At 54.5% G+C, this 19,748-nt stretch overlaps 1 protein-coding gene across 1 annotated transcript in view; it reads right to left on the bottom strand.

The window, feature by feature from the left end:
- Positions 1–3,854: 3,854 nt before the first annotated feature.
- PLEC (plectin) overlaps positions 3,855–19,748 on the bottom strand; it is a 149,902-nt gene continuing 134,008 nt past the window's right edge. The window contains exons 80-84 of the mRNA XM_056854575.1: positions 12,446–12,557; positions 12,097–12,161; positions 11,228–11,538; positions 4,651–4,743; positions 3,855–3,938 (exon numbers count right to left, since the gene is read on the bottom strand). Of these exons, the coding sequence (XP_056710553.1) occupies positions 3,855–3,938; positions 4,651–4,743; positions 11,228–11,538; positions 12,097–12,161; positions 12,446–12,557 (665 nt within the window). The remainder of the gene's footprint in view (positions 3,939–4,650; positions 4,744–11,227; positions 11,539–12,096; positions 12,162–12,445; positions 12,558–19,748) is intronic.

Raw genomic sequence — 19,748 nt, forward strand, 5'->3', positions numbered from 1 at the left:
GCTAAAATTCGAAGGTAATCGAGAAAAGTACAGAGACTAGGGTTGCTAGCTCCCTCTTTGCCATTGGTGGGAGATTTTTGGGGTGGAGCCTGAGGAGGGCGGGGTTTGGGGAGGGGAGGGACTTCAATCCCATAGAGTTCAATTGCCAAAGCGGCCATTTTTCTCCAGGTGATCTGATCTCTATCGGCTGGAGATCAGTTGAATTAGCAGGAGATCTCCTGCTACTACCTGGCAGTTGGCAACCCTAACAGAGACCCTTTCACGAACCGGTCACTGTCAGTGTCCCACATTTTATAAGCTGGTCATGGCTAAGGAATCCTAGGTCTTTGTTGAACCCTGAGGAGATTATGTCAGATTTGCTGAGGAATGATAATCCAGAGTTTTGTTTGCTAGAGTCTCTTTTTGAAGGTTTTTATTTGTTTGTTTTGCTGAAGAAAGATAACTTTTAAACCAACAACTGTGTACCCTGGGAGATAAAAATGTTCTCCCACTGTTTGTGTCCATTGATTCTTTGTTTTTTGAGGGTGCTTTGGTATTTGGCAGTAAGAGGGGAGGAGCATTGACATGGCAGCTGGCCTGTAGCTGTGTGGGGGCATACAGAGGCAGTGCCCCTCCAATATGTCATGACCGTCTTATAGAATCATAGAGTTGGAAGGGACCACCAGGGTCATCTAGTCCAACCCCCTGCACAATGCAGGAAATTCCAAACTACCTCCCACACAGACACACTTCTGAATTCCCAGCTGTAATTTCACTGGCCTGTTTAATTGTGGAGGTATAAGGGGAAATGTGCAAGCAGGCTTTCTCCAGAGTGCCTGGGAAAGAAGCTGCAGATCAGCCGAACGAAACCCTTCTCCTTCGCTCTCCCCCATCGCTTCTGCCTTCCATGTTTCTCTCCTCTTCAGTGTCCACAGTGGCGAGTGGGAATATTGCACAAAAAAACAGACCGAGAGCCTCTGACAACCGGGGTGGGGGGTGGGTCTTAGAATCATAGAATCAGAGTTGGAAGGGACCACCAGGGTCTTCCTCAGCTCCCCACCCTTCCCAGCAGCAGCTGCAGTGACCCAGCTGACTGATTCTGTGAACTTAGGCAGATCATGAGAGGGAGAGCAGAAAGGTTTGCATCAGTGCTTGGCTCTCATGGCCCTTTCTTGCATGCCCAGGGTAGTGCCAATTGCCAGATTGGGGTTAGGAATTTTCCTCCAGGCCAGATTGGCCAGAGATCCTGGAGGGTTGTTTTGTTTTTTGCCATTTTCTGGGCATGGAATAGGGGGTCACTCACTGAGGGTGGGTGGGGGGTGGCAGCTGTGCATTTTCTACATTGTGCAGGCGGTTGGACTAGATGATCCTGGAGGTCCCTTCCAACTCTGATTCTACGATTCTAATGTAAGGGGCTGATTAATTGCTATCCCCCCCCTGGGGCTTTCGCAGCACTGTTTTGAATCCTAACCCACAGGCTTATGCCCTGGCAGCAGTTCTTGAAAGCAGCACGTAGGCACACAAGGCCAGAACCCTGAACCCTCCAGGGCTGGATTCTTATCTCACCACAGATGCTAATTTTCTCCCCAGATCATTTCCCCTCTGCCCTCAACTTCATCACCATATACATCTTCCTGAGTTCCTTCCTTACAACACCCTTCCCACCTTCAGACTGGGATATAAGGGCTCAGAGATCTCCATTCCAACTTGTATCTGACGAAGGGAGCTTTGACTGTTGAAGGCTCATACCCGGAAAACCCTATGGGTCTCTAAAGTGTCCCTGGACTCAAATCAAAGGGCAGAGAGCGCCCCAGGGCAGTTCCAAGTTTTGGGGTCCTCAGCAGACAGTGCCCGGGGCCCCCATCTCCCCCACGGTCTCACCAGAGCATAGTAAAGCAATACCATCACTTTGCATGATCTTGACATTAAAAAGCTTAAAATCACATTTGCCTTTTTAGCTACTGCATCACACTTCTGACTCATGTTCAGTGTTTGGTCTATTAAGACCCCAAGATCCTTTTTGCGCACACGACTGCCAAGACAAGTCTCCCCCATCCTATAATTATGCATTTGATTTTTCCTACCTAAATGTAGAACTTTACATTTATCACTGTTGAAATTCATTTTATTAGTTCTAGCCCAATTCTCCAGCCTGTCAAGATCATCCTGTATCTTGGCTCTGTCTTCTACCGTAGAATCATAGAATCATAGAATTGGAAGGGATCACCAGGGCCATCAAGTCCAACCCCCTGCACAATGCAGGAAATTCACAGCTACCTCCCCCCCTCCACACCACTAGTGACCAGAAGATGGCCAAGATGCCCTCCCTCTCATCATCTGCCTAAGGTCACAGAATCAGCATTGCTGACAGATGGCCACCTAACCTCTTCTTAAAAACCTCCAGGGAAGGAGAGCTCACCACCTCCCGAGGAAGCCTATTTCACCGAGGAACCACTCTAACTGTTAGAAAATTCTTCCTAATGTCTAGACGGAAACTCTTTTGATTTAATTTCAACCCGTTGGTTCTGGTCCGAACCCCTCCCAATTTAGTATCATCTGCAGATTTAATAAACATCCCCTCTATTCCTTCATCCCAATCATTTATACAGATGTTGAACAACACAGGGCGCAGGACAGATCCCTGTGGCACTCCTCTCCAAGAGGATGAGGAACCATTAACAAGCACTCTTTGGGTACAATCTGTCAACTAGTTACAGATCCACCCAACAGTAATAGGATCTAAACCATATTTTACCAACTTGTCAACAAGAATATTATGTGGAACCTGATCAAAAGCCTTACTGAAATCAAGATAAACTATGTCTACTGCATTCCCCTCATCCAGCAAGGTAGTAACTGTCAAGAAAGGAGATAAGGTTTAGTCTGACATGACTTGTTCTTGAGCAATCTGTGCTGGCTCTTAGTAATCACAGTGATCCTTTCTAAATGCTCAAAGACTGACTATTTGTTCTAAAACTTTTCCAGGTATAGACGTCTACATTCTTCTGGCACCTCACCTGTTCTCCAAGACTTCTCAAAAATAATGGACAGAGGCTCGGAAATTACATCTGCAAGTTCTTTGAGTACCCTTGGATGCAATTCATCCGGCCCTGAGGACTTCATTTCATTTAAAGAAACTAGGTGTTTGTGCACTACCCCAATGCCAGTCCTCGGCTGCAAATCCCTCCCCTCATCATGTGTTCTGTTTATGCCATCTTGAGCACCACTTCCCTCGCAAGAAAAAACTGAAAAGTAGGAATTGAGCAGTTCTGCCCTCTCTTCATCTCCTGTTACAATTTCACTGTCCTGCCCCCACAATGGGGCTACCTTACAGGCTTGTTGTGAAGGTAAAAGGAGGGGGCAGGCTGCCATGAGAACTCTGGAAGAGGGGAGGGGGCAAAAGTCAGTCCACACATAAAAATGCTACGCACACCCCTTGGAGGGCAAAGCGTGGGGCCCATTTCCCATTCTCGGAAACCTCACACCTTCCTGCCCACCTGAAGCACCTCCCTAGTCAGAGATCCGCTCCCCTGGAGAAAAGGGGCTGCTTTTGTGGGGGGGTGGGCTCTATGGCATTGTACCCCACTGAAGTCCCTCCCCACACCAAACCCCACCCGCCCCAGGAATTTCCACAGGAATCTCCAGGGATTTTCCAACCCAGAGCCGGCAACCCTACTGCTTGCCCCCCACCCCCAACCACGGCTTGGTGAGGGGGTGGCTAGCCCTGGCATGGCATCACAGAGGGTCTGCAGCCCCAGGCAGGCCCGGGTGAGGTGGGAAGCGGGCCTCCCCTGCAGGGGGGCAGAGGCCATCTCCAGGGGAACTGATCTCTGGACATCAGTCGTCATTCCAGGAGGATATTGGTTGGCGATCCTCTACCTCCCAGCAAAGGCCGTTTCAGGCTGACCCTCCACCCGCTTGAGGAGGGCCGTGCCTGGGCCAGACAGGGCCTCGGGGAACTGTTGGAAGAGATGGCACAAATGCATCAGCGGACCACGCGGGGAGAAGCGTGGGGCTGTATGGATGGAGGCGGGGGGCTACTGGGGGCCACAGCCCTGGCGGGCCTTTCCACCCTGGCCTCCTCAGGGCAAGAAGGGCTGGGAGCAGCTGTGCCGCAGAGGTTTCTCATCTGGGGAGAAGAACTTGCTTGTGGCTCGTGGGCCTGTTCCCTGGGTGTTGACACCCCAGAGATGCCTGTCGATTGCAGAAATACGCAGCTGGTTGGGGGAAGGTGCTCCCCCCCCCCGCGTAATTAGAGGGTGTTGCTTCACCTGGAAACTTTTAATCATCCGCCTTTGCTAGGAAGTGGGAGGACTCCCGGGAGGGGCTTCCTGCCTTCTCCTCCGGATCTGGCCCTCTGTCGCCATGGAAGAGCTGGGAAACGGGACGGAGCCGGCTGCCTCTCTGTGGCACACCTCTCTGTGCTGCTCACGCACGTGGCTTCAAAGGCACATACTTTCCTCTTCCCCACTCCTCCTTATTTACACACCCACAGTGTCGCGCAGCAACACCAAACAACCTTGCCCGTACACACTGGCCCAACCGGCACCGACGCCGGCCCATCTCCTGCACTCCTCACGGTGGCTCTTCTGTTTCTGATGTCGCCTCCTCCTCTGGCCCAGGAGGGTCAGCTCAATTCCCCCAAGTATAGGCACCACCAGTGAAACGTACCTGAGTTAAAGCCAGCCCATTGCACTCATACACCTGGTTTTTGGAAGCCAGCCCAAACGAAAAATTCTCAGCCACCGGCTGCTCAGGTGGGACCTTACAGGAGTTTTCAAGGGAACAGAGTGAAGAAGGGGGCCAGAGGTCATCTTTCTGCCTTCCACACAGACATGATGAACCCATCAGGACACTAATATTCACAGTGGGGAAGGTGTTCAAAATGCCCCACACGAATGTCTCTGCCGGTCCCTCCTTTAGTCTGTCTGGATGCTCCAGGAAGTTGCTTTGAACAATCACTGTCTTCCGCAAAGGAAGACCTGAGAGAGCTAAAGAGGCCTGTGAAGAAGTTGTCCACACAAAGACAAGATCAGATCTATATGGGTGCGCCCCAGGAGCCTCAGCTGCCCAAAATACACAAACCTGACACCCCAGCAGCATGCCCCATTGTCTCAGGTACTATCTTTGTCGGGGTATCTGGCTACCTGGAACCCCCCCTCAGACGTGATGCCAGCAATACCCTTGGTTACTTACACAATACGATTGACTTCCTGAGAAAACCCCAATCCCTTGACCGTCACCCAGGAAACACCATTTTGGCTACTATGGAGGACGAACCTCTCCATTCCAACAAGCCATCAGGAGCATTAATCCAGTGAGTGCCACCTTGCTACCAAGCTCTGCCACTTTGTCTTCACCTCCACTAACCTCAGATTCGGCCAAAATTCAGACCTCTGGATGAATGGCGCAGCCACGGGCACCCCGCAATGGCACCCCAGTATGCAAACATTTCCATGGCAGACTTGAAGCAATGCTTCCTCAACTCCCCCCCCCCACACACACACACACACACTGCTCTTGAGATTTCTTGGTGGCCTTTTCATCGTCTGAACACAGGGAAAGACGCCTCTCCAGAGATTCCATCAAGACTTCTAACAACTTTCTCTTGACCATCAACCACGGACCAGTTCACACAACAGGGAGTATTCCATGGTAATTTTTTAACTGTGTGGTGCCCCCAGCCACGAGGAAAGGTGGCATATAAATATTTTAATAAACTAATAGACGCATTTTCTGAACATCACCGTGCTGCTGCATGATGGATGCCTAAGTGCCACCTTATACCAGAAAAGCACCGACTGCCTCACACATCTGCATGATTCCAGAAATCCCACAAAGCATCCCAAACAATCTAATGTCTACAGTCAAGCGCTACGGTGCAACCCCATTTGTTCCAGCCTCTCTGGCAGAGGCTCTCTCACCTAACGAATTTACGGGGGTCACTCTTGGGATTACAACACCCACCAAATGAAGGAGATCAACAAAGTCAGGCGACTCCCCTGCAACAGCCGGCTACTAGGCAGGCCCAAAGGAGGTGCCGACAGAACACCCCCTGCCCTCACCTGCCCATGGCCTGGTCCATCACCTGGATACCTCGCTGTCACAGCCCCTGGGGCGGCAGGCCTTTCCTTGCTGGGTTGCCAGGACTCCCACCATAGCAGGAGACATCCCAGCATCCCATTCTTTACTGGTGCCAGTGGGAAGAAACGGGGGAGGGACTGGGGCAAGTACCAGCATCACACTGGGGCACTGATGTCATTTACAGTCATGGCCGCAGGATGGCTTACAAAAACCCTATGGTTTGAGCAGGCAGCAGAGTGGCCAGGCCTCTGTTTAATGGAAGGGGAGCTTTTTTGCTGCCATGGGTGAAATACGCCCCCCCTCGTTCCCTGTTTTATCCCCAGCTACACAGTAAAAGCAGTCGAACGCTGGCCCCTGGCATTTATGGAGATCTTTATATGCCACTTTTCTCCCCAATGGGGATCTAAAGTGACTTACAGTGTCATCTTCCCTTTCCCCTTTTATCCTCACAGCAACAACCCTGTGAGGTGGGTTAGGGAGAGAGTGACTGTCCCACGGTCACCCAGGGAGCTCCCGTTGCAGAGCAGAGATTCGAACCCGGTGCTTCCCAGTTCCAGCCCAGCCCTCTAAGCACCACCCTGCACTAGCCAGAAGACGATCAGGATGCTCTCTCCGGACTGCCGTTTTATTCCTGCCAGCGAACCCTTGCCCTGCTGTGCTCTGCGCCTGGCATGAGCTGGGCACCGCCACGCAGCTCAGGGCCGGCCTTCCTGCCAAAGCCCCCCCCCCGCCTCCTCTGTGCTCCCTCCACTCCAGGACTGGTGCAGGTGCCCCCACCCCCTGGGGGGGAGTAATAATGACACTCACACCGGGGACACAGAACTGAGCCCCTCCCCCAGAAGTGCCCAGGCATTGCTTCACACACATGGGCTCCAGCTGGCACCCCTCGCTGTGGCTGAGTGGGCAGAGCATCTGCTCGGCATGCAGAAGGCCCCAGGTTCAATCCCTGGCATCTCCAGTTAAAGGGACCAGGCAGGTAGGTGATGTGAAAGACCCCTGCCTGAGACCCTGGAAACCCATGGAGAGGGGCTGTGGCTGAGTGGGCAGAGCATCTGCTTGGCATGCAGAAGGTCCCAGGTCCAATCCCCTGCAGCATCTCCAGTTAAAGGAACTAGGCAAGTAGGTGATGTGAAAGACCTCAGCCTGAGACCCCGGAGAGCTGCTGCTGCCGGTCTGAGTAGCTGATACTGACTTTGATGGACCCAGGGGGGTCTGATTCAGTAAAAGGCAGCTTCATGTGTTCATGCTGCTCCCCACCCCCCAGGGGATTGCCCAATTCTTTTATGGAGCTGGGCTGGCTCTAGTTGGCTCTGGCAACTGAAGAAGGAAGGCCACACCAAAGCCTGGTGGGGGAGGTGGGGAACCCCAAGAAAATCCAGGCAGGCATTCCAGTTATTCCAGACCCATTCCCTGCGGCACTGGGGCGCTGTGCTTTGTGTGGGGTGGGGGTGGGGGAGTCCTAGCCTGCTCTCATGTGTGAGGCTGGGTGGAAAGGTGTCGGATGCCGGGTGAGTTTCCCACCAGCACTTGGGAAGAGGCCATTGTGTGGGCAGGAGCAATTATGTGGTTGGGCTCGGAGATAAGACAATTAGGGAGATAAATGGCTGTTTATGAAGCGCAGCTTGGACCCAGCAGGGGAAGCCAGCTAAAGGGTGGGGCCCTTTCAGCCCGGGGGTGGGGAGGCTGTGGGAGCTGCCCCTTCCAAAGCGAGGGGGAGGCGGATGGGGTGGGCCCCCCAGGGGCCAGCGGGGAGCCCGGGGCCATTGAGGCAGCCACAGCGGAAGCAGCTGTAGCGGGAGTCCAGGGTTGCCAACTCCAGGTAGGGAAATTCCTGGAGATCAGGTGTGTGTGTGTGTGTGTGTGTGTGTGTGTATCCTGGGGAGGGCAGGGTTTGGTGGAGGGGGATATAGTGCCATAGAGTCCACCCTCCCAAGCAGGCGTTTTCTGTGGGGGAACAGATCTGTAAGGTGTGGAGATCAGTTGTAATTCCGGGACATCTCCAGACCTAAGGTTGTCAACCTCCAGGTGGTGTCTGGAGATCTCCTGGGTTTACAACTGATCTCCAGGCGACAGAGCTCAGTCCACCTGGAGAAAACAGCCGCTTTGGAAGGTGGACTCTATGACATTAAACCCCAATGAAGTCCCTCCCCTCCCCAAAAGCCGCCCTCCCCAGGCTCCACCCCCCTAAACCAGGTATTTCCCAACCTGGAGCCTGGCAACCCCAGGCCCCAGAAAAGCTCCCTAGGCCCTGGGCACAGGAATCTCTGCATTTAAAAAAGAGCAAGAAATGACATGAAAGCTCCCGGGGAGGGGGGGTTGCTGCGGGAATCCCGGCCCAGCCCGGCCTTCTTCCTTCCAGCCCTCTAGCCTGAGACGTGCAGCCCCCCCCCCCCGTGAACACATCCAGGCCAGGTGGGCCAGGGCTGCTAGTACCCGGAAGGGCAGCAGGGCAGCAGTATGGACCCACGGAGCGGGTCTGTTCGGTAGAGCCTGAAGGGAGACATCCATTTATTTCCTTTTATTTAAAATGCTTTCACGTCTGCTTCTCTCCTGACCCCAGCAGGACACAAAGCCAGTTGACCACCAAGATCTTCTAACCACGGACAAACTGACTCAGTTGTCCGTCTTCGGCCTTCTCTGCCAGGCAGTGGCTCTCTGCAGTCTCAGGCAAAGGACAGCCCTTGGGAGCCTCTTCCCTTGCGCGGTGCCGGCCACACCCCTGAGCGACAGCCACAGTCCCTCGTGTGCCGCCCCTCTGGCTACACATGATGCCGGCGTCACAGCCGTCGCCAGGGGCTTGGGCCCTCGTCCTGACTGGCTCACCACAGGCCTTTCTGCAAGACCCCTCCCCTGCTTCGCCTCGCTCCAGGCCCCCTCCCGGTTTCTGCTGCAGGTGGGTCTTGATGCTCCCCGGCAGCCTCTTGTGGGGAGGGGTCCCTCTCACTTTCCCTGACAGGCCAAGCCTGGCTCCTTGTCCCTCGCAGGGAAGGGGGCAGGCCAGCGAAACAAGTGGGTTTCAGGACAACATCTGCAACCCCCAAATAAAGGTGAAGCGCTGAGTAGGAGACCCTGCCATGCTGCCATTTCTCACTACCGAGGAAGTGGCATTTGACCCACTTTGCAGCCGGAAAGTGACCGGGCCCCACTGCCCCACGGCGGCCAGCCGGCAGCTTCTCCCTCCACATTTCAATCCTGACCCAAGACAGCCAGCATGGAATTTGCCGCCGTAGGACTCAAGCACATCGCTAGCGAATGTAAGTCATGCTCACTGAGTGATGGTCACATGCAGAGGTTTCTGCACCATTCATTCACAAAGTTGTGCATGAGCACACACTCACACACACAGATCTGGAGAACTGGCAAAGAAGAAACGTAAGCTGAGAATAAAGGGAGCTAAATAATAGAGAGTGAGGAGAAGCTTGCAAAAACATTCAGACAACCAATAAGCAGGCTTCAATTATATCAGGAGCAGGAAACCCTCTCGGTAGGCGGCCGGGCCGCTGCAGGACTGAGGGGCGAAAGGATTTCTAAAGAAAGACGGGGCGATGTCAGCGGAACATGATGCGTTCTTTGTGTCTGGTTTCACTGTGGGAAATGTGGGGTGTGTTGTCGTGCTGGCGCCACTGGTTTTTAGGAACGGTGTTTGAAGAATGGGGTCAAATTGAAGTGATGAGAGACAAAGTCCTAGGACTACGAGGCAAATGGAAGACAACTACGTCTCCAGGTCCAGATGCAAATGCCCAAGAGCTCTTAAGGAACTCAAATGGGAAGCTGTCAGCCTTCTGACCCAGCACATCTAACCTGTCGCTAAAATCAGTGCTCTGTGCCAGATGACTGGAAAATAGCAAATGTCATCCCCATTAAAAAAAAACATGGCTCCAGAGGGGAACCCAGAAATAACAGTCTGCCTAACCCCTGTTCCAGATGAATTGGTACAAACTCTTATTAAAGGCAGAATAATTATGCATACTGGGGAACAAAACCTGCTGAGGGAAAATCGAAACGGCTTCTGCAAAGGGAAGTCCTGCCTCACTAAACCCCTTGGAATGCTTTGAGCAGGTTAACAAGCATGTGGAGAAGGGTGATCCCAGAGACATTATCTACTTTCAAAAGGTTTTTGACAAGGTACCTCACCAGAGACTCTTGAGTTAGCGTAGCAGTCATGGGCTAAGAGGACGGGTTCTCTTCTGGATTAAAAATTGGTTAAATGAGAGGAGTCAAAGACTAGGAATACATGGACGTTTCTCACAAGGGAAGGAAGAAAGCAGTGGGGTCCCACAAGGATCGTTGTTGGGGGTGGCTTTACCTAATTTGTTCATAAATAATCTGGAACGGGGGGCGGGGTGAGTAGTGTAGTGGCCAAGTCTGCAGATGACAGAAAAGTATTTGGGATGGTGAAAACCAAGGATGACTGTGAAGTGAGGGGGCGACAACGTGGCCAGGTGAAGTTCAGTGTTGGTAAGTTGATGCACAATGGAATGAAGATTCCCAGCTTCAAGCATAGGCGAAGGGGGGGGGGTCTGAACTTGCTGAGAGGCAAAAAGCTCATGGGGGTCGTAGCGGCTCGCTCAATGGAAGTGTCAACCCAGTGTGCCGCAGTGGGAAAAAAGGCAAACTCGAGGCTAGGAATTGTTTGGAAGGAGACAGGAAATAAAGCAGTCAATATTGTAATGCCCTTGTATAAAGCTACTCTGCCAGTCTGCTGTGGAATTCTGTGTGCAGGTCTGGTCACCGTATCTCTGAAAGGGCATCCCGGAGCTGTGACAAGCGCAGAAGAGGGCAACGAAGACGATCCAGGGGTTGGAGCCTGTCAGGAAAGGCTGAGGAGCCTGGGACTTTTCGATCTAGAAACACAAAAGACTAAGCAGGGACATGACAGACCTTTCTCGAGCTGTGCCTCCTGGGGTGGACAGCTGGGCAGGGAGGGCTTTTACTGCCTCTCCTATTCTACGAGAACTTGAAGGCAAAGAGTGACGTTGAAGGGCAAGAGATTTGTGACAGACAAAAGGAAATTCTTCTGTACTCGTCATTAAATTGTGGGATTCGCTGCTAGTGGATGCCCCTTCCACACACACACACCCCAGCTGTGCCCTCCTGGCTCTGAAGGGGCCCAGCATTCGCACGGCGGGATGCCGGCAGGGAGACGTGGCTTTTTTGCTCTTACGGAACAAGGCGGGCAGCCCTCTGTCCAGACCGCCCACTCCTTGGTCAAGTGGGCCCAGGACACGATCCTTGCAATCGTGAAGGGGGTGGTAAGCATGTGCTGCGCGAGACGAGCAGGCAGCACCCAGCAAGGACCGAAATGTCCTCCCTCTGCAGGCAGGGCAGGCAGGCAGGGCAGGCGGGCAGGCTGCCTCTTCTTGAGCGCCTGGCCAGCAGAAATGGTTCCTGCCGCCATGCCTGAGCCAGAAATGCCCAGGGAGCAGAACTGGCACCCAGCACCCAGCACGAGGGTCTTGCTGAGAGAGCAGATGGCTGGGAGAGAGGGGACTCGGGGAGGAGAGCAGAGGCCCCATCCGAAGCATCGGAAGCCCCCTGGGCGCAGCAGGGGAAACCGGAGGGCGAAGCCAGCTTGAAGGTGGGGGTGGGGGGGGAGAACAATAGGGCAGCAATGGGGGTACCAAATGTCACTCAGCAGGGGGTGAGGGGAGGGCATGCCTGTTTCCTTTGCTGCCGCTTGCTCAGCATTTCTATCCTCAGGGCGGAGGGAGGTCTCCCAGAGACCCCCAGTGCCAGGCGATAGGCAGAGTGATCCCCTTGGGCCTGTGTGCCCCCCTCCCCCCACGGTGGGTCCCAGGAGGCCCTAAAAGACCGGGCTGCAAGCCCCCTCGGCCCCAGGCAGGCCTGCTTCCCTTTGCGGGGGTGGGGGGGATTCAGCCCTCCTCCCCTCTGCCACCTTTGCCCGAGTGACCTCGGTCGCTGCTCCACCCTGCATTCCAGCCATATGCCTCTGCCCAGCATTCCAGCACTCCCCCCCCCCTGGCCTAGCAGAAGAAGCCATGCCAGCCCCCCATCTCCCCCCACCCTGCCTACCTGTGCGTCCTGAGCCAGGCAGGGAGTGTCCGGCCACCTCTGCCTCCTCCTGTGTCTGCTTCAAACTGCGCCAAGCCGGGCCGGGGTTGGATTGAAACCTCCTGCCTGTCCCCGCCCTGGGATGACACACAGGCCCGGCCCTGCCACTCGGCAATAGCAACACACACAAGAATGCACCTGGTTTCACAACTCACGCTCACACACAACCCCCCCACCCCACCCCGCCAGGAGCAGGGCATGGATCCAGCACGCAAACACTTGCACGCTTCCCTCGTTGGGCAGAGCACAGAAGAGGGACTGGTGCCCCCCCCGTCTAGCCTGTGCGTGTCTCCGCCTGTCTGTCACCCACCGCCCGCGGACTGAGCCGTGGCCCTCGTGGTGGCCGCTGACCTGAGCCACGGCCACGCACCGATGCTGCTTCCGTCCAAAGGCTGAGCTGAGGGGGCACCGAGTCGGGGCAGCTGTGGGTGAGTGGGTGGGTGTGGGTGTGCCCCCAGCCTGGCATATACAGGGGCATTTCCCAGCAGCGGTGCTGTGGGATTGGGTGTGTGTGTCTGCGTCTTCATGGTGCATGAAGCAGGGCCTGCCCTCCCCCAGTTTTAGTGCCCCCCATTCCCCTCACGCCCCAGAGGGAAATGCTGTGGGGTCCCTTCCCAGATCCGGGCACATCCAGGGAGGGAGCCCGCCCCACCCTGCCCTCTCTGGGACTCTCTACCAGGGTTGGACTTTGCCAGCGGCAGAGGTGAGGATGCCCTTTGCTCTCCTCATCAAATCGAACCCCCGTCTCCCCTCCCGGCTTTGCTTTTCCCTGGGCCGGCTGCAGAGAGTGGCGGGGGGGGGGGCTGAGTCTCTCCTCATGTGGACACCCTCCTGCCTGGACTCTAAGCACTGGGACACACACACACACCCAGACAGGGAGACACACACACACACACATATAATACCCTGGTATCAGAAACACTCTGTTTCCATCCACAGAGCACAGGCAGTATTGGGGGGGGGTTGCGGGGGGGGGAACAGCAGTTCTGGACCCGGCTCAAGTGAATCCTGAGCTGGACGGAGCGTGTGGAGGGGCTGGGCTGTGTGTATCTTGGTACTGCTGCTGGCATGAAGAAGCTGCTCTGTCCTGGGCGGGCACGGTGGGGGGCAGCCACCCACCCACCCGCTGGCACTTGCTCCCAGGCTGGCCTTGCCAGCAGATCACAAGCCGCACTCCAAAGCGGGGGCGGCAAGGGGGGAGCGTAGCAGCCACCCGGGGGGGGGGGAGTTTCAGGTCCAGCGAGAGAATCCTGGGGTCCAGCATGTCCAGCTCAGTCTGGGGGCGCTTCTAGTCTGATGGCCAGAGGTTGCTGTGCGCATGGTCAGCCTTTGGCCCTTTTCGCCCGCGAGCTCTGATGCCAGGGGCTCAGAGAGCAGGGTCTCTCCCCATCTGGGGTCACCAGAGGGTCTCGCCTGCAAAGCAGAACAAGGGTTTAACGGCTGTGCCACGTAGCCCCACCCTCTCGGCACCCATTCAAAGCAGAACTCTCCAGGAAGCGAGCCAAGCCGTATTTCCATGGAAGGACCGCCAAACTGTATGCAAAGCAATTCCCCCAAGGAAGCAGGGCCAGCTCACAAGCCTCTCACGCATACCCAGAGGCTCCCCTCTGCTTCACATTTTCTCCCTCTGTCTTTCACTCCCCACTCCTTTCTTCTCTCTCTCTTCTTCTCTCTCCCCAGGTGGCAGCTGGCGACTGCTTCCCACCCCATCCGCTCTCGCAGGGCCCCGGGCATCCGAAATGTTGCCATCACACCCAGCAACAGACCCTGCTGCTGCCAAGCAGTTCACCTGGCCAGGAACAAGCAAATTTGTGGGGCAGTATGGGGCCCTGGCAGCAGCTTCTGCTGCAAGTGGGACGGGGGCTGCCATCCATTGGGTGGGGGGGTCAGGCTCACTGGCTGGGCCTGCTGGCTGCCGTCTGCGCCAGCTGCCCGAGGCCCCCACTGCAGTGGTTGGGTACCCTCTGGCCCTCTGGGGGTGTCATCTGCGAGCAGCCCCCCCCCCAGGGGATCCAGCCAGCCGTGCACCAAGTGGGAGAGACTGGCCGGGGGTCACGGGGGGGGGGCACACAGAAAACCCAGAAAATGTGCTTCTCTCTACTGTGTTGCTAAGCGGTCTATTTAAAAATGTAACTTTGGTGCTGGCAGGAAGGAAATGGGGGGGGAGAGAAGGGGAGGAGCAGGAGAGCACATGGGGGGGGCAAGAGAAAACTTCTCCTTGTGCTGGAGGGGGGGCAGTTGCTTAGAAAGGAGGGCAAGGCACTCTGCACATTCTCAGAAGAATTTTCCTTCCCTTTTCTTTGTTCAGTCTTGCTACTGTCTGGGTTTTGGCAGAAAATAAGTCAAGAGGGAGCTGCATAGGCAGGAAGAAAGGAAGGAAGGAAGGAAGGGCATAGAACCCCAGGGAAGGAAGGATTGTGGGCAGCAAGGCAGCTTTTGCAGGCTGGATTGCAGAGAGGGACGGTTTAGCTGAGTTGCCTGACTGGAGAGAGGAGCTGGTTTTCCACCTGTGCCGGAGGCAGGGCTCTCACCGGGCAGGCCCTGCGGGGGAGGGAGTGGAGAGGGGAAAGCACTTTGCATATGCGCACAAGTCATGGATGCACGGGCTGATGCTGGGTTGAACACATGGACACGTGAAGCTGCCCCATACTGAATTAGACCCCCCTTGGTCCATCGAAGTCAGTATTGCCTACTCAGACCGGCAGCGGCTCTCCAGGGTCTCAGGCAGGGGTCTCTCACATCACCTACCTGCCTAGTCCCTTTAACTGGAGATGCCGGGGATTGAACCTGGGACCTGCTGCATGCCAAGCGGATGCTCGACCACTGAGCCACGGCCCCTGTGTTGGTCACGTATTGCTGAGCCTCAGGATTCCTGAGCGGCTGTCGGGGGACGGGACACCGTCCTCAGAATGGCACCCATGCAGCCCAGCACAGGGGCCGGAGTCCTGCCAGATGTGCGCACTGCCTGTTGGCTCCTCAAGTCAGCTCCCACTGAAACCGCCTTTAAAAATGGTTTCTTAAACTAAAGAGAGAGAGAGAGTGTGTGTCTGGGGGGGGGGCAGGATGCTAAGTGGGCGAGCATGTGTGCGTGCGCCCAAGCATGGCCTGCTACGCCCAAAATGTCTGCAAGAAGCAAAAAAAGAAAGCTTTAGACAGGGAAGAGACGAAGGGAAAGGGGCGAGGAGCTGAGAGGACAGACAGGAGGAGGAGGAGGAGAATGTGTCATGGCTGGATGCAGGCAGATTTTCCCACCGCTGGAAGGCGGCTTATGGGTGGGCCTCCTTGCGCAGCCAAGAGATTGGCATCTCCCCTCGGCTGCGCATTGTCAGTCCGTGGCAGGAATCGGGGCGTCGTCCGTAGTTGACTTGGGTTCTTCCGTCAGCAAGGCAGAGAAAAAGGCCCTCAGGCCACCTCAGAAGCTAAAGGCCTGCCTGGGCAGAGGGGGTGGGGTGGGGGTCAAGGGGGGAGTCTGGCAAGGGGGGAGGCAGTGATTCTGGGGCCTGGGCCACATCCCTCGGGGCCTGCAACTGTGGAATGCTCTTCTGAGAAAGGGAGGTTCCAGGGTGAAGGGGCATGTGCAGAGGGCAACAGGGTGGTAGAAAATGATTACCGAATTGTGTGCCTGTCTGTGTGGCCAGGCCTGGTTGTGGTCAGACCACCACGGCACACGGCTTCCCAACAAGAGGCCTGCCCTGCCCGGTCTCTCATCCAGGCTGGTGCGCTTGTTCCCCCGGCTCCTGAACATCTGCCTGCCTGGCCTGCTGCGGGTTGGGCGGCCTCACCTGCAAAATCAGGGAAAGGACTGCAGGCGCATCTTGGCTAGGGAGGGAAGATCAGTTGTCATAGCAGGAGATCTCCAGCCACCACCTGGAGGTTGGCAACCCAGATTCCCCGGAATTACAACATACTACAGTGATCAGCTCCCCTGGGGAAAATGGCTGCTTTGGAAAGTGGACAGTGTGGCCTGATACCTCACTGAGGTCCCCCCAAAACCCCTCCCTTTCTCAGGCTCCATTCCCAAATCTCAGGACCTTCCCAGCTGGGGGTCAGCAGCCACCCCACAATAAGGAAGCCAAGCCTTATTTCCTGTCCTGAAAACCTCCAGACTAACAAAGACTACAGTCCACAATAGCCATGCGGATTAGCTTTGGATTTCACACATTAACAGATCCCTTCAGGATACAATGGTTCAATATTAACATACCACACGCTCATTAGCACATTATCTTGATACTTACAGGACAATGGTTAGCACGTTACCTTTGATACTTTTTGCAGGACAATGATTCAGCTCAAACCCAACCCCTTTCTGACTATATATTACTCTTCCTATACACTTGACAGAGAGACACTGTCCTTCAGTGTTACTCCTCTGAAGATGCCTGCCACAGCTGCGGGCGAAATGTCAGGAAAGAAAATACCAAGAACACGGTCACACAGCCCGGATAACCTACAAGAACCAATGCATAGCTAAATTGTGGAACTCCCTGCCCCAGGATGTGGTGATGGCTGCCAGCTTGGAGGGCTTTAAGATGGGAGTGGACATATTCATGGAGGAGAGGGGTATTCATGGCTATTAGTTAGAATGGATACTGGTCATGGTGCATACCTATTCTCTCTAATATCAGAGGAGCATGCCTATTGTTTTGGGTGGGGTGGAACACAGGCAGGATGGTGCTGCTGCAGTCTTCTTGTTTGTGGCTTCCTGAAGGCACCTGGTTGGCCGCTGTGTGAACAGACTGCTGGACTTGATGGGCCTTGGTCTGATCCAGCAGGGCCTTTCTGATGTTCTTATGACTGGCAGCAGCCCTCCAGGGTCTCAGGCGGAGGTCTTTCACATCACCTACTTGCCTAGTCTCTTTAACTGGAAATGCCCGGGATTGAACCTGGGACCTTCTGCAGGCCAAGCAGATGCTGTACCACTGAGCCACAGCCCCCTCCCCCTGTTGTGGTCCCTCCCCTTCCCAAATCCCGCCCTTCCCAGGCTGCACCCCCAAATCTCCAGGAATTTCCCAGCCTGTAGCTGGCAACCCTAAGAGTGTGTCGTGGCCCACCTGGTCAAGCAGGGCTGAGAGGAGGCTGCAGCCTCCAGAAAAGGGGGCTGCTGGGCTCTCCTCTCGGACCCTGGTCGGGGTGGGGGGCTCCACTATCCTCTCCCCCACCATCAAGGGATGGGGGGGGGCCTTTGCTCTTCCAAGAGAGGAGAAGCAGCCTCTTTGCAGAGGGGATTTTTAAAACGAGGGTGGGTGATGTTCCGCAGCCTATTTACATATGGAAATATTTATTACTTATTTATTTAAAACATCCCTATGCTGCCTTTCCACACAGTTCAGGGTCCCCAAAGCAGCAAACAATAAGAGTCAGGAAGCAAATGCCAAACAAAACAGCAGCTCCCCCACCATGGCAGCCTCTCCCAGCTTTCCTGGTGCCCTGCCATGTGTTTTTAGAAAGTGGGCAGGACCAAGGGGGCCTTTTTGAGTTTCTGATGTTTGTGGTCTTATGCTGACCAGTGCTTTAGATAAAGTACTTTGCCTGTGCAGATAGCAGAGGGAAACTTTAAAACCACTGGGGGGGGGGGCGCTTCTTCCGGACTGAACACAACCGGCCAGCTTAATGCAACTAACTGGAACTTCTACTGAAGTCATCAGACCTTCCCAATTTGAATACATTTTTATAATTATGGTGGAAACGGATAATAACATCACCACCTCAAATGCTGATAACTTTTCAAAAGACATTCATGTGCAAAACCTGGCCAGTATCCCTCTTTTAGTGGACGCATTGCGAGTGTGAGGGGCTCCCGCGGGCCCTGCAGCAGCAGCATCTGTCTGGCTGCAAAGGGTCTGGGTGTAAGCACTTGGTCCCGATGCACTCCCACAAGCAACACTCGCAGACAGGTAATCCAAAGAAGAGTTGACTTTAATGGAGATCATACAGGTATTCCGAGCTTGCATAGGTAAAAAGGCAGGAATGGGGCAAAAGAGACATACAACAGAATATATGGGGGGGATTGGTCATATCAAGATAGCACAGGTTGGCATGGTAACCCCTCAGTCCAACGGGCCAGACTCCCACAAGCTTCAAAGCCAGAGAGGAATGCAGGGGGGAAGTGCTTCCAACAAACCAGATACTGGAGGGAGCCGTGACGAATACGGGAGTCCAGGATCTTAGCAACTTCAAAATGCTCCTCCCCCCCACCATCACCGGCTGCTCCGGAAGCGGGTCGGGATGCCACTCCGGGGAGGCAACATGAGGTTTCAAGAGGCTCACCTGGAAAACTGGATGGATACGTTTTAGAGTCTTTGGAAGGGAAAGCTCCACTGTTACTGGGTTAATGATCCGAGAAGTAGGATAGTGACCCACGTATTTGGCACTGAGTTTGTTACATGGACGGGTGGAGATCATACAGGTATTCCGAGCTTGCATAGGTAAAAAGGCAGGAATGGGGCAAAAGAGACATACAACAGAATATATGGGGGGGGGATTAGTCATATCAAGATAGCACAGGTTGGCATGGTAACCCCTCAGTCCAACGGGCCAGACTCCCACGAGCTTCAAAGCCAGAGAGGAATGCAATCGTTAGGAAAACAGTCCTTGAGCAACTATCCCTAAACGCAGAGAGCAGGCCTGACACTGGGCTGCTGGGCCAGGGGCTCGAGAAGCCCGGAGGAGGGGTTTCCACTTTTCCCTTTGCATAAGCCCATTAGATGCCTGCAGGATGCAGATGGACCTTGCCCCAGGAGGGTCTCCCTTTGATATGCCTGAATTATTGTATTAATTCCCAATGACCATAACACAGGAGGAGGTTGAGAGTTCAAAGCAGTTTGTTTATTAGGCCCAATATACACACCGGGTGAGAATTGCCCCAAATGCGCAGGACAATTCACAAGCCAGAATAAAGGATTGCAACAACGTTTATAACTTCTGGTCAGGGGTGTTACAAAATATGTCATGTAGTGCGTAGAGACACAAAGACCCAATAATGGATACATTTGGATTAGCAGATCCTATCGGTGTGGTTTTGAGGCGTGGATTTAGGTGGCCACATGATCTCTAACGGAGAAACGAAACTTATCATTCTCATCTGACACCCCTAAAGCACTGCCTTGGGCCTCATTAGGGCGGCTGGCGGTACCAGGCCTGCAAGGAGGAGCTCACTGGCACCGGATTCGTAGTGGATGCCAGTTTATGCTAACTCAGTGATCACACAGGAGTGGATAGGAACCAAAGAATAATACTTGACCCCTTATACGTGGGGGATTGCCATTATATATGTGTGCAGAATAGGGTATTGTGCTAGATGCTAACCCTTATACTCCGGGCTTAGCATCTTTATAAGTGTGAGTATGCGGACTGAGTATAAAAGCATACATTTCCAATAATAATGAAGATTATAGGTATTACACTAGCTAGCTCAATCTGCACACTTATTTTGCCTGTAAGCAAGGGGCCGTGACTCAGTGGCAGAGCATCTGCTTGGCATGCAGAAGGTCCCAGGTTCAATCCCCGGCGTCTCCAGTTAAAGGGACTAGGCAGGGAGGTGTTCTTAAAGAGCCCTGCCTGCGACCCTGGAGAGCTGCTGCCGGTCTGATCAGACAATACTGACTTTGATG

This window comes from Euleptes europaea, chromosome 8 (assembly GCF_029931775.1).
Source record: "Euleptes europaea isolate rEulEur1 chromosome 8, rEulEur1.hap1, whole genome shotgun sequence".
NCBI classification, from domain to species: domain Eukaryota; kingdom Metazoa; phylum Chordata; class Lepidosauria; order Squamata; family Sphaerodactylidae; genus Euleptes; species Euleptes europaea.